Here is a 14,540-nt window from a genome sequence, read left to right as displayed (position 1 = left end):
AAGGACTGGCTTATCTAAAGCCAGTTGAGTAGCACTTGAAATGTTTGGCTCTATGAAACCTGATGTACTTATATGATTCTGTTTTCTGCAAGGTTGTGTCTTCCTGGTCGAATGTACTTATTGTAAGTCGCTTTGGATAAAAGCCTCAGCTAAATGCAATGTAATGTAATGTAATGTCACCAATGTTTACTTACAGTGAGAAGCAGTAGAGAGACAAACCCCATAACTATAACGCTCATGGTTCATGACAGAGGTGTAAACAATGAAATAAATCATCGCTGACTTCTATTCAGCTGCTTCACTTTCACGATCCTGGTTTAGACCCCTCTCATAGACATTTAGCAGAAATCCTAGCTGGATTGTAGCCGAGCCCATGTTTGGTGTGAGGGACATGATATAGAATAACTTGACCTTCCCCACAGGTTTAAAAGCTCGAATGCACGGGCCCAGCTTCCCTCCTGGGTCAGGCCTTACGTGCGTGTGTACAGCAGCTTTGGGAATGTGATCCGAGACCTGTCCCAGTTCTTCAGGGTGGCCCAGAAACTGGTAGGTTTCTCAGTCTTCAGTTAACAAGGATGCTACCATTGCTTGCATTGACTTTGTTTGTTGGTCTTACATTTAAAAGCTTTGTGATGTCTGATGTGAGTGCAGTACACTGTAACTCACTAACTCACTAAGCATAAACAATATGTACTTATATATTCATAAAGAATAATAGTAATGTGTGTTTCCAGAAATCAGGATATTGTAGGTAAAATCCTCAAATACAAATCCATGTCCAACTCGTGTCTCAAATCCTGCTTTAAATGATGTTGCTATAGCAACCACAGCAAAAATGCATTAGTGCAGTAGTGATCAATGATATACTACTGCAACAGGAGATTACTCGTAAAGTAGAATCTCAAAGTTGACTTTTCATACCCAAGCTTAATGGACTACTCACATTATTATTACAATATCCCCATCCCACCCCCCCACCCCCCTTAATTTTGGTCTCAATAATACAGCTGTAAAGTTGTGTGCGTCATGTATTATGCTCTTAACCTTTTATTTTTATTTTTTATATTACCATATTTTATTCAATATGCTCCTTTTAGATATCTTGATAATTGTGCTATATAAATCAAATGTATTATTATTATTAATATTATTATTATTTATCATTCCACGTAGATAGACTCGACCCCACTGCCACTGTGTGATATCTCAGCACATATATATATATATATATACGTATATACATACATACTCTGAGTGGAGTCCAATGCAGTTTGTCAGCTTATATTGACTGTCTGTGTTTGACTGTGCCAGAGGCCTGTGGCAGAGAAGAAGGGTGCAGCAGAGAGCTGTGAGGCAGTGTGTCTATCAGCCCCTCTGTCCTCCTGCTCCACTTCCTGCTCACCATCCCAAAGCTCCATCACCCAGAAGGCCAAGGTGCTGGACGCCCACCTCCCCAGCCTGAAGAGGAAGAGACTGAGTGAGTACAGAGATAAAGACAGAGCTGCTTTAAACCCCCAGAGGAAGGGTGAGTCCTTCACTGACCTGATACTCCTCTGGCATCTGCTCTCTGATCAGATGACCACTCTGGAGCCGCTGGGATGGCCAGGATCTGTGTGGAGTATGAGTGTGAGCTGCAGGAGAGTCAGAGGAGGCCCGCCAACCTGCTGGATGCTCTGGAGCGGGGGGACCACCACAGTGGGGAGGACGAGGGTGCTGCTGTGGGAGAAGAGAAGGTACTGTACTGCTCTGTGCATTTACAGAGATACGCTTTGTGCAAAAATCAAGACCTGATGAAAGCCAGATATAATACATGTGTGGCACAATCAGTGTTGGGGGTAATGTGCTACAAGTAACGCAGATTACATTTTTGTCTGTAACGTTTTAATGTAACGTGGTTCTGTTGACAACAGCAGTAATCACATTACAGTTACTTAGCACAAAATTATCTCGTTACTCGCGTTACTTTAAGGCAGGGGTGTCCAAACTGTGGCCCTGGGTCCATTTTAATTGGCCCTCAGCTAATTCTAAAAGTATAATGGAATGTGACCCACACATGAAGCTTGTGCTTGAGTTATAATGTACCTCTTAAATATATATCTAAACATATATTACACAGTATTCATGTGTTAATAAGCATCGGGGAGGAAATGATGCCTGTTTCCACGGTGGAATCGCAATCTTTCCAAAACACGTTGAGTAAGATACAGGTAACTGGCGGGCGCCATCAGACAGGAAGACTTGAAGCTACCTGTATGAAGGTAGATATGGTGCAAAATGCAAGAGCTTGTAAAACCTGATGTGAGCACTTGCAGAAAATAAATCTGAGCTTGTGTGCATACATTTACACTTGTATACAAATTGTAGTGGCATCAAGGGTTTCCTTTTGCCACTAGAGCGGGGTTGACAGCACGCAATCCAAAACAATAAGCAGCCGAAGGTTTTCAGTCAAAAAAATGTAATTTATTAACAAAAAAGTATTGACTTAAATAGTCTCAAAATAACAAATCTTAAACAATATTTCGGCTATATACTTTCCTATATAAACTAAACTATACTTTGTTTGCAGTCCAATTTGCAACACCAATCTCTGTCTGCAATTTGCGGTCGAAAAACTGTTCCGCTCCCCGTCTCATCAGGTCTCCGAGCACGCCGGCTGTCCTCAATTACCTCACTTAAATACACACCGGAAGGTACAAGTGAAAACAGATCATATTTACGATATAAAATTAACAATCATTTCATCAAAACATATTCACCATGGAAATATAAATCATTTTCCATCATTAAATCATTTATCAAATTATGAATCGAAATAATAACTTTGTGGCTCAAATATCCACGTATCTGTGAACCAAATTTGAAGTCACAGAAAGAAAAAAAAAAGTTGACAAAAAAATTCACTTAGTGATCAAATGTTCACTTGCAGAAAAATATATTTTTTTAAAATATATTTTCCATTACAACTGCAACTTGGCTATTACAACCTCTCAAATCAGTCATTACAACTTGACGAATCTGCTCTGTGGCAGTACAAATCGACGAATCTGCGGTCTTGACTTTTGCTACACTTCTTGCAATGAATGTGTCGCTAAAGTGTGTGGTTGCGTTCTAGTCACTTTGCTCAGCGCTACTGCTTATTTCAACTTGTATTTGCCGTAGGACTACTCTCCATGAACTGTTAGCTCAGGTTAATCTCACATTTTTTCGAGCTTGGTAAGAACCGGTTTTCGGCGAAAAGAGCCGTCTCCGCTGCTGCGCGAACAGGAAAACCCGGTGCTTTTCAGGCTGAAGCTCCAAACTGGCCCTGGAACCGAGTTTATGTGAAAGGGGCAACATCCGGTTCGACCTGACTATGGCTGTATGACTGACCCGAGCTTGCGCCTCGTCGTTCTGATAGCTCCGCCCCTTCCTCCCCGCACATCTACAGGTGGAAATTACTTTAGCGACACATTCATCGCAAGAAGTGTAGCAAAAGTCAAGGCCGCATATTCCATGGGAGCCTGCCTGCAGGCGCCAGTCTCAGGACACCTCCACTCCAGGGTTTCCGCTAGGATTTTTTCTCGCCGGTCAAATGTCCGGAAAGAATTTATTTTACCGGACAAATTTGAAACTTACCGGTCATGTTTCAATAATAATAATAAAAATTGTGTAGCAGAGTTTCCGTTAGCAGGTAATCACCGGACTAGGACCGGATATGCTGATGTTTAAAACTCAGTTAATGGGAGTCATTTTTATATTGCTTCAGTTTATAATCATAACAGATCGAAAAATTCGGATTCATTTTTCAGTATATGAACAACAAACAACAAAACAACAAACAATATAATTATTACATTCAAAGAAACTACTTGTAGATGAAGTACATTATTCAAAAGTTTACATTAACTTTGAATAATAACACGGGAGAAACGGATCCTCTCTTTTCCCCTCTCCCTCCCTCTCTCTCCTGACAGCCCGTCAGTTTCTCATGCAGCGCACTAAACAGTGGGCGGGGCTTCAGGTGATTATGCAGAGCTGATCTGATCTCTCTCTCTCGTCCGGTTACACTTCACTCGCATTTATGTCCATATCGATCAGATCCAGCTCTCTTGATCGGCCTTTATAGAGAGCACAGATCAAACTATTAAAATTGAATATTGGCCGATAATGACCGGCGGCCGATCTATCGGAGCATCGGACATTTTGACCGGCAGGTTTTGAATTTACCGGTTTTTATTAAATCTTACCAGCTAAAAACTGGTAATTACCGGCTAACGGAAACCCTGCTCCACTCTCAGGACAGGAAGTGCATGCACGCTAAGAATGACAAAATAAAATCGCCACTATCAGTACAGCGCCACTTTCCGAACAGGAAATGCACGCAAATACAAAATAAAATCGTACTGACACTTATAACATATGTATTTATATTTGTATTTTATATATAAATAGGGACACCTTGTATCGTTTACTCTCAGTACAGCACCACTTTCCGAAAAGGAAATGCACGCTAATACAAAATAAAATTGCACTGACACTTATTATATATATATATACTGTACACTGAACAAAAATATAAACGCAACACTTTTGTTTTTGCTCCCATTTTTCATGAGATGAACATGAAAACATTTTCTATTTACACAAAATAACCATTTCTCTCAAATATTGTTCACAAATCTGAAAAAATCTGTGATAGTGAGCACTTCTCCTTTGCCGAGATAATCCATCCCACCTCACAGGTGTGGCATATCAAGATGCTGATTAGACAGCATGATTATTGCACAGGTGTGCCTTAGGCTGGCCACAATAAAAGGCCACTCTGAAACGTGCAGTTTTGCTTTATTGGGGGGGTCTGGGGGGGTCCGAAAACCAGTCAGTATCTGGTGTATGGCTGGACACAGGCCGGTGGGGCGACACCCGAGACCGGGCAGTGTCCCCGGTAGAAGGAACCGGGTGAAATTGCCACAAAAAAAAAAATTAATAAAACCGGGGAAAAGTGAAAAAAATAGGCACTCATGAGGCGGACAGTCAACTCCCGTTACATTCCTCCATGGTGTCATTTGAGCCAACTTTTGCGAGAACCAGGCTGGGGGGGTCAAAAGGGCTTGACCAAGACCGACCCAAAGTGCATGGTGAGCGGACTCATCACCTCCGTGATGAGTCTCCATTGTGATTTGAAAACTTCCATCAGACGAGTCCTTCGGGGGGCGGGGGAAAAAACTTATTCGTGAGAATCGTCACTTCCTGTACTGAGAGTGGAGGTGTCCTGAGAGTGGAGGCCTGCAGGCAGACCCCTCTCGCTGATTCATCAATTTATACTACCACAGAGCAGATTCGTGAAGTTACAATGACTGATTTGAGAGGTTGTAATAACCAAGTTGCAGTTGTAATGGAAAATATATTTAGTTCATTTTTTTTGTACAAGCTACACATTTTTTTTTTTCTGTGACTTCAAATTTGGTTCACAGATACGTGGATATTTTATACAAGTGTAAATGTATGTAAGTGCTCACATCAGGTTTTACAAGCTCTCGCATTTTGCACCATATCTTCATATACCTGGACCAGTGTTATGATGAAACTGAGCTAAAGAAAACATGGCTGGTGTTCAGACAAAGAGCAGAAACAGAGGTCTGTGTTCAGTATTGTCCTGATTAGATTAGGGTTTATGCTAATCTGGCATAAATGAGGTTTCACTTTATATTGTTATTTGTCTATGATTCATAGTGCCTCTCAGGTGATGCTACAGAGTAGACAAAAGTAATGTTACTAGTAGTGTAACTAATTACTTCAGCAGTGAGTAATTTAGTAAAGTAAGGTAAAGTACTTTTTTTTTTAAGAAGTAACTAGTAATGTGTAATGCAATCATTTTTTGATAACTATCCCAACACTGGGTACAATACCATTCTACTGTCTAAAATAGCACGTGTGTGAAATGGGTCAGCATGGTTTTTAGTGACGTTGTGATCTGCAATGAAACATTTTTCCATGAGGAATATACTCATTTGTTGAAATGATCTTCTTTTCCTTTTAAGGCAAACCATTTGTCCACTCTGTCTCTGCAGTGTGATAAGAGGATGGACGATGAAATGCGGGGAGGAAAACGTAAAATCAAACTGGTCCAGCAACAGGTGGAGTACATTTCAAAGGCATCGGTTGCAGGTGCTCCTTTCTCCATGCTTCACACCACTCATCATGATCTCTGTTGGCTCTGTAGGGCCACAGTGTTGCTGTGCACTCAGAGATCCACACCCAGTACACAGCCATGTCCTTTGGGATGCAGTAACACACATACAGCACGGTGAAGTCACTGGTACAGACAGTTGCACTTTGTAAAACTAACAGTCTACCCGTTAATATTACATCTGTTGTAGACAAGGGTAGTTAAAGGGCATTTTTTTGCTTCACCACTGAAACATTGTATATATATGTTATTATTTATTTTGACTTTTTATCACCCATGACATGTAGCGCTAATTCAAAAAGCAGGACAGTCTGAGAAAAGCACAACTACAGTAGCTGCGGTGCGCCTTTTGTAGACTAGGGGTTATAAACTCAATTTTAAAAATGTATTTTACAGTAAAAGTGTTAATATTACTTGAATCAACACTGACAGAACATACTTAATAAACCAGAGGGGGACCGTTACACTTCCATGACAATCTGACTTAAATGGGAAATAGACATGCATCAACTCCAGCCAACAGCATCCCTGACAGCCACTACGGGGCGTCTCTGTGCCTTTTCTTTCACAAAGTAGAACACTTCTCTGTGCCATTATGTTAGCGTTAATGGAAATGAGAGTGTGTCTGTGTGGGGGTTACGTTACACGTTTATCCTCAACCAACAGGGCAGGTTGCCCCAAGGACCAAAAAGGTCTGTGTCCGGCCATTCTGAACTTCAACTGTCCCCCAAGGTGTTGATCAAACCTTGGGCAAACACATTTAACCATAACTTCACTTATTGTACATTGGAAAATACCTTAGCAAAAATGGCTAGCTTGACTACACATTTATGAATTATTATTATTTTGGAATTTGGTTTCAGTGTATTTTTATCTAAAATGAAATGTTATATTGTATAGTACCTGGTAGTGTTCAGGACATAAGCTCATTATAAATATGCTGGAGAGATATTTGGCTCGATTTGTATTACTATATTAAAAAGGATTTTCAGTGAACATTGCAGGTGTGAACATTGCAGGTGTGAACATTGCAGGTGTGAACATTGCAGGTGTGAACAGTGAGTTTTTCTCCCTCTTGTAGAAGAAGTCGCAGGTGTCGGAGGCGGTCTCTGGGGAGGGGACCTCCAGCAGGGTGAAGGGTTTCCTGGCAGAGATGAAGAAGTCTCTGAGCCAGTGCAACTTTGAGCAGATCGTTCAGACTCTGCAGACCTACAAGAAGACTGACGACCTGGACATGCTGCTGACGGACACGGCGGTGCTGACGGAGGACGCCAACACCTACAGCCTGCTCCGCGGTAACACTTCTGATACTGCATGCACTGCATTTCAGACTAATGTTAATCTTATTCAAGAGTAAAGCCTCAAAATGGATAAACAAACTAACCCTTAATTATGTCATCAAGTGACACAAAAACATCAAGTTCTATTATAGGGAATGGGAACCGTGGTGCATTTTGGGGCGTTGCGGCCATCTGAGGAGGATAGCGTCTATAATACGACCTCCTAACGACCTCCTAACCTATCAAGCTCTCCTCTCCTCTTTCTCTGCTTCGATCTCTCAGGCAAAAAGCACTTTCTTTCAAGATAAGATCCAATCTTCCTATTCCAATCCTAAAAAACTATTTTCCATCTTCTCCTCCCTCCTGGACCCCCCCAAAGCTCCTCCCCCCTCCTCACTTCTGTCAAGCGACTTTGTTAACCACTTTGAAAAAAAGGTTGATGATATTCGCTCTTCTTTTTCTGACACACCTATACTCACCGCTGGGTCACCAGACCCTCCTTCCACCAACACACTCACCTCCTTTTCCCCTCTCTCTCCAAGTGAGGTTCTTACCCTCATTACCTCTGCCCGCCCTACCACCTGTCCTCTGGACCCTATCCCTTCAAACCTCCTTCAGACTATCGCTCCTGATATTCTACCGTTCCTCTCCCATTTCATCAACACTTCTCTAACTTCTGGTCACTTTCCAAACAGTCTCAAGGAGGCAAGAGTAAACCCTCTCCTAAAGAAACCCACTCTCAACCCGTCTGATGTTATAAACTACAGGCCTGTCTCTCTCCTCCCGTTCCTGTCTAAATCACTTGAACGCGCTGTCTTTAAACAACTCTCCTGTTATCTCAATCAGAACAACCTTCTGGATCCGCACCAGTCTGGTTTCAAGGCAGGTCACTCCACAGAAACTGCTCTCATTGCTGTCACGGAGGAACTGCACACTGCTAAAGCAGCCTCCCTCTCCTCTGTCATCATCCTTTTGGACCTGTCTGCTGCATTCAACACGGTGAATCATCAGATCCTCCTTCGCACTCTCCAAAAACATGGAGATTCAGGCTCTGCACTTTCCCTCCTCACCTCATACCTGAAAGACCGCACCTACAGGGTTACTTGGAGAGGGTCCGAGTCCGACCCTTGTCAATTAACTACAGGGGTCCCTCAGGGCTCTGTTCTTGGTCCCCTCCTCTTCTCCCTGTACACAAACTCGCTCGGATCAGTCATTAGCCCGCATGGTTTTTCTTACCACTGCTACGCTGACGACACCCAATTAATTCTGTCCTTTCCCCGCTCAGAGACCCAGGTCGTTGCACGCATCTCTGCTTGTCTAGCTGACATCTCTCAGTGGATGTCTGCTCATCACCTCAAGCTCAACCGTGACAAGACTGAGCTGCTCTTCCTTCCGGGAAAAGATTGTCCCACTCTTGACCTAACAATCAACATCGGCACCTCAGTTGTTTCCCCGACTCAGACTGCAAGGAATCTGGGTGTGACCCTAGATAACAACCTGTCCTTCACTGCAAACATCGCTGCTACAACCCGTTGCTGCAGATACACGCTTTACAACATCAGGAAGATACGTCCCCAGCTGACACAGAAAGCGACTCTGGTCCAGGCTCTCGTCATCTCACGCCTAGACTACTGCAACTCCCTCCTGGCTGGTCTACCTGCATGTGCCATCCGACCTCTGCAGCTCATCCAGAATGCAGCGGCTCGTCTGGTCTTCAACCTTCCTAAATTTTCCCACACCACTCCGCTCCTCCGCTCCCTTCACTGGCTTCCGGTAACTGCTAGAATCCACTTCAAGACACTGGTACTTGCTTACCATGCTGCGAATGGATCTGGCCCTTCCTACATCCAGGACATGGTTAAACCGTACACCCCAGCGTGTGCACTACGCTCTGCATCAGCCAAACGACTCGCTGCACCCTCGCTGCGAGGGGGACCCAAGTTCCCATCGGCAAAAACACGTGGGTTTGCTGTCCTGGCTCCAAGATGGTGGAATGAGCTCCCCATTGACATCAGGACCGCAGATAGCTTGCACATCTTCCGGCGCAAACTGAAAACTCATCTCTTTCGACTCCACTTCGAGCGATAGAACTATTAACAAAGCACTTATATACTAATAAAGGACTGGCTTATCTATAGCCAGTTGAGTAGCACTTGAAATGTTTGGCTCTATGAAACCTGATGTACTTATATGATTCTGTTTTCTTCAAGGTTGTGTCTTCCTGGTCGAATGTACTTATTGTAAGTCGCTTTGGACAAAAGCGTCAGCTAAATGTAATGTAATGTAATGTAATAATACAGCACCAGCGTCAAATATATCAGCGGTTTCCATTCGAAATGAATAAAGAATGTGTGAAATATAAATGCCCTTACACAGAGAAGCTGTTTGCAGGAACAGAGGAGTGTTATTCAAAAGGAGAAATGAATTATTAACATCTACCTGATAACGGTTACTGATGTCGGTCCTCTCTGGTGTTTGAAGTTAGCAGTGTTCCCAGTGTAGTGCTTTATGTTCCTGTAGTAAACACATTCAGCGCCTCTTGCTGATAGTTTAAAAGAATAAAATGAAATCCCATTGTCATTTTACGTTTGTTTTTTGGTGAAAAGCGTGGCAGTGCCAGCGACATAAGAGGGCCTACCGAATGTTTAAAAGGTTTTAAAGTGAAAAAGTGATGGCTTCTCCGCTGTCCAGGTTAAGTGGAAAGATTGTGGTTGCTAGTATCCTCCAAAGATGACAGTTAACACATTCCCATTCCCTATTGCACAGAATAATATGAATATGTTTGGAGTGTCTGCCATGTTGATGTGTGTCTCTCAGGCCTGTACCAGTTCATCCGGCCCCATCACAAGCAGAGGTTTGACGAGCGGTGCAGGGACCTGACGGGGGGGGGCTGCGGCTACGAGCCCAGCCACTCTCTGTCTGTGGAGGAGAAGAAGGCCCTGCTGAACAGCGGTACAACACTGCACGCTGCATATTTACTAAATGTGTTTGACATATTCTCACATTTCATGAACATGAAATGTCTTTTTTTGATTCATGTGTTAGTCAACATAGTTTTTAAATGTTTGGGTATTTTTGCTTTCAAATGTAAATCAAATTAAAAACGTTTCTGTAATAATTCATATATAGATGGCTAAATTATTAATGATTCCTGTAGACAGAGCGATACCATAATACTTTATTGTCAGATCGAGTCGGACATTTTCCTTGTATCCATTGGCAACATCAACAAGGACACATACTAAGACAAGATACACAGAAACAGACATTTAACCAAACATCACGATCACTGAAGAGAACATGTTCAAGACCCTCTGACGTACATTAGATCTGGGATTACCTCTGTGATTGATTTTAGGATGACTGGTGCACAAAGGAGAGTTTCAGTCTGACCTTATTCAAATGTGGGACTCAGATGTGATAGTAACAATTCATACTCACTGTACAGGACATGGTTGGGTCAGAGATGATGTTAATATGTTGTTATGGTCGGCTGGTTATTAAAATCTCTCACAGGGTTGACCTACAATCTTTGAGCAGATTAACTGGTGGAGCAGTTTGGACTTTAAAGCGAGAGACAAACACTTGTACCAGGTAGTATTGCAGTGCTGTAGAACACTCACAATCACAGATGTAAAGAACAACAAGAGTTTGTCTGATAAGACCAGAAAGACCTAAAGAAAATAAATGATTTGTTTTGTCCTTTTGCAGATATATTCCATTTGGTCTTTTCATGACAGAAGAGTACACTGGCAGTAGGAAAGGAGGGCTAATCTGTATCTGTGTTTGTGTGTTCTCACAGCTGCAGTCAGACGGCCTGCCGTGAGTGTGACCCCCCCCCCCCTCCACCTGCAGTCAGCTGAACACAGAGCAACTCAACAAGGGAGGACTCCACCTGAGCCAGAGGCCTCACACTGGTATGACATCACACCCTCTACCTGTAGAGTTCACTAGGCGAGTGGGGGTGTGCAGTGAATTTAACACCACGTCATTAAGTTCTTCATGTTCACATGTTCAGCATGTTATAGTCATTACTCAAAAGACAAACGGAGCATGACTTATCATGAGTTTATGTCGAGTAAATGTTTGTGGTGTTTGTGGAAGAGAGGAATCAGCTCCATGGTAACACTGGCTGATGTGCTCCATTTAAACAAGGGCAAAGAGATTCACTCCATGTTCTGGGAGAATATTTTATTTTCAATAGCTAAAAAATACAACTTGTTTAGCTGGGAAAACATTATTAAACATGCAAATGCTTACCTTCTGTACAAGTTTATACACTGACTTCACCTCCACTCAGACTGCAGATAGGTTAACAAGAGGTGCAGCGAGAGGAGATGCATTATTCCACTCCGGAAAAGTTATTTAAGTCAGTCTGCATTTTCTGTTAAAGCTGCACAACAATGGAACTCAATCCCAGGTAAACACTTAGAACAAAACACATTCGGTTTATTGAAATCATGGTTAGTGAGCAATCAGCTCTGTCAACACTGAAAATAAATCTTCTTGCTATTTAATATGTATGTTTTGTTGCATTGTTTTTTATTAGCATTTCCAGTATAGTAAGCCTCTATGTTGCATGTTTTACTGATTGTATTTACAAGTCCTTCTTGACTGACAGAGAAGATGGTGCAGCTTCTGTCCTAGTTAGACACATTGTGGCGCTCCGGGGGGGTGCTAACTGTCCAGCCGTATTTAATCATTACTATCAGTGCTAATACTAAGCTATAGGACACACAAACATGTGGCTTTAAATGGTGACTGTATTGAAGTTTTAATGTAAATGATATAAATATCTATGGACGGTTATTGATGAAAAACTGAACAATAGCACTGCAGGATGACACTGTTCATCCTGCAGCTTCAACAGGTCTGTACAGTGTTGTGTCAAAGAAAAGGTTACAGGCTACAATCTGACCACGGACCTCTTGAAGAACATTTTGAATCTTCAGCTGTTCTGTAGCATTAGATCAGGGGTGGGGAACCTTTTTCCTCTCAAGGGCCATTTCAATTTTTCCAACATCCTCCGAGGATGAATGATTGACCTCTGATTAAAAATACTAAAATCACAGCCCATTCATTTGACCTTTCTTTCATGCTGTGCAAAGAAAAAGCAACCTCTTAATCCAAATATCTCACCATGACTCGCGCATGCATGCACGTGCACGGTGTGGCATGACCACCAAACAGAAAGATATGGACACAAGATGTGTGCAAATGTATTTAGATTCGAGGGGGGGTCCTCACCTCCTCTAGGGGGGTCCGGGGGAATCAGGAAGATTTTCTTTTTAAATATTGAAGTTGAAAGCATCAATCTGCTGCATTTTGAGAGCAACATTAGGAGATCTATGGAAACATCTCTCAACACCCATATGAAACAGAACTGTAAACAGATTGACTTTTTCTTTATGGATATTTTACAAATCACTCTCCTTTCAAACTGTATTCTTGTTTATTAATAACAACTTTTTGTTACTGTCATATAGTATTTTATACCTGTTTACTTTATTCTCTTATTTTTTTATAACTATAATGATCATATAAAGATGTGCCTTTACCTCACTGGTTGTAGAAAAAGCTTCTTATATTCGTTAGCATAGCTAGCTAACCAGATGCTAATAACAACAAAGTTATTGACTGTATGATCAGAATGACAGATGAACAGATCGCCACTGGGCTTACAACTAAAGACACAGCCACACAAAAACTGCGGCATGTGTAGCTTACGGACTTATGGGTACTGACATTTCTGAAGTGCCGGAGTGGCGTTCTGGTGCTCTCCGTCAGCACTACACCCCTGTCAGACAAGACATATACCACGTGATGACACGTTAGGCTTGTGTTGTGTTCAAGGACCCTGACCTTGGCCAGGAAAAAAAGGCACTCGCTTGTTTAATTATTTTGCGGTCTAGATTTCTTCAATTTTCTTTTTGCCGTGTGTTTATATATTACCTGGAGGGTCGTACCAAATGGTCTCGCGGGCCATATACGGCCCGGGGGCCGGAGGTTCCCCACCCCTGATCTAGATGATCCATGCTTGAAATCATCTATTCCGGTTTTTAAGTAAAAAACATGTTCGTTCACACACACACACACACACACACACACACACACACACACACACACACACACACACACACACACACACACACACACACACACACACACACACAAGTTACACACGCACATATCTGATGCAGTCCCTGGGCTGACACTGTACACACCTTAACATTACACTTATTTGACTAAATTCAATACCTTTATTTAACCAGATTGGTCCCTTGAGATCATAGATCTCTTTTTCAAGGGAGACCTGCAAATACTAAACACTAATTGTACTCTAAATTGTTTTCTAAAACAGAGCACTTTGTTAAGGGAAATTCTACTCCAACAACAGGGTACAGCTTTTTAACCGTTGTCTTGTATTTGGTTCTTGATTGTTTGTGAAGTTGGGGCTCACCATGTTGTTGATGTCCTTTTGCGATGCCTTTTTTTTTATATTCACACAAATGTTTACTATAATGATGACAATTTCACTCAAATGTCTAATGGATGAAAAAGCTGAAGTGATGCCAGGGATGCACCTGTACTGAATGGTGGAGGCAATGTGTTGTTGTGTTTGTTTGATCAAGAGGAAAGAAAGACCAAAACTCTATCTGTGTTTGTGTGTTCTCACAGCTGCAGTCAGACGGCATGCTGTAGGTGTGACCCCCCCCCCCCTCCACCTGCAGTCAGCTGAACACAGAGCAGCTCAACAAGGGAGGACTCCACCTGAGCCAGAGGCCTCACACTGGTATGACATCACTAGAGTTCAAAGTTCAAGATGCAAAGACTTTATTGTCATATGCACAGTGTTTAGAGTCGGAGAGGTCCTGATAATTTATTCCGGTAAATTACTCTGACCTCCTAATTGACCTTTCCGAAGATTATTGAGTCTATGTAAGTTTGCTGCTTGGCTCAGATCCACCAACGTCAGCAAGATCTCACCTCTTCCTAACCCCCCCGAAGAACCAGGTTCAATTAACTGCTGTTTCAATTCAGACAACTCTTTTTTAATCTGTTTAAGCGATCCCGAAGGATTTTGATATCAGTAA

At 42.3% G+C, this 14,540-nt stretch overlaps 1 protein-coding gene across 5 annotated transcripts in view; it reads left to right on the top strand.

The window, feature by feature from the left end:
* The window catches only part of rtel1 (regulator of telomere elongation helicase 1), a 53,167-nt gene that overhangs the window by 36,437 nt on the left and 2,190 nt on the right, over positions 1-14,540 (top strand). For 2 of the 5 annotated variants that reach the window (XM_034213004.1, XM_034213008.1), the window contains 9 exons: positions 423-546; positions 1,312-1,477; positions 1,576-1,733; positions 6,018-6,113; positions 7,248-7,461; positions 10,264-10,398; positions 11,249-11,363; positions 11,840-11,866; positions 14,125-14,239. In XM_034213004.1, the coding sequence (XP_034068895.1) occupies positions 423-546; positions 1,312-1,477; positions 1,576-1,733; positions 6,018-6,113; positions 7,248-7,461; positions 10,264-10,398; positions 11,249-11,363; positions 11,840-11,866; positions 14,125-14,185 (1,096 nt within the window). In that variant the 3' untranslated portion in view covers positions 14,186-14,239. The remainder of the gene's footprint in view (positions 1-422; positions 547-1,311; positions 1,478-1,575; positions 1,734-6,017; positions 6,114-7,247; positions 7,462-10,263; positions 10,399-11,248; positions 11,364-11,839; positions 11,867-14,124; positions 14,240-14,540) is intronic. The other 3 variants (XM_034213006.1, XM_034213005.1, XM_034213007.1) reach the window with 3 other exon arrangements.

Source organism: Gymnodraco acuticeps, unplaced genomic scaffold (genome assembly GCF_902827175.1).
Source record: "Gymnodraco acuticeps unplaced genomic scaffold, fGymAcu1.1, whole genome shotgun sequence".
In the NCBI taxonomy this organism is placed as follows: domain Eukaryota; kingdom Metazoa; phylum Chordata; class Actinopteri; order Perciformes; family Bathydraconidae; genus Gymnodraco; species Gymnodraco acuticeps.
Note: the sequence above shows the minus strand (reverse complement) of the source record. Positions and strands in the feature narration are given on the sequence as shown.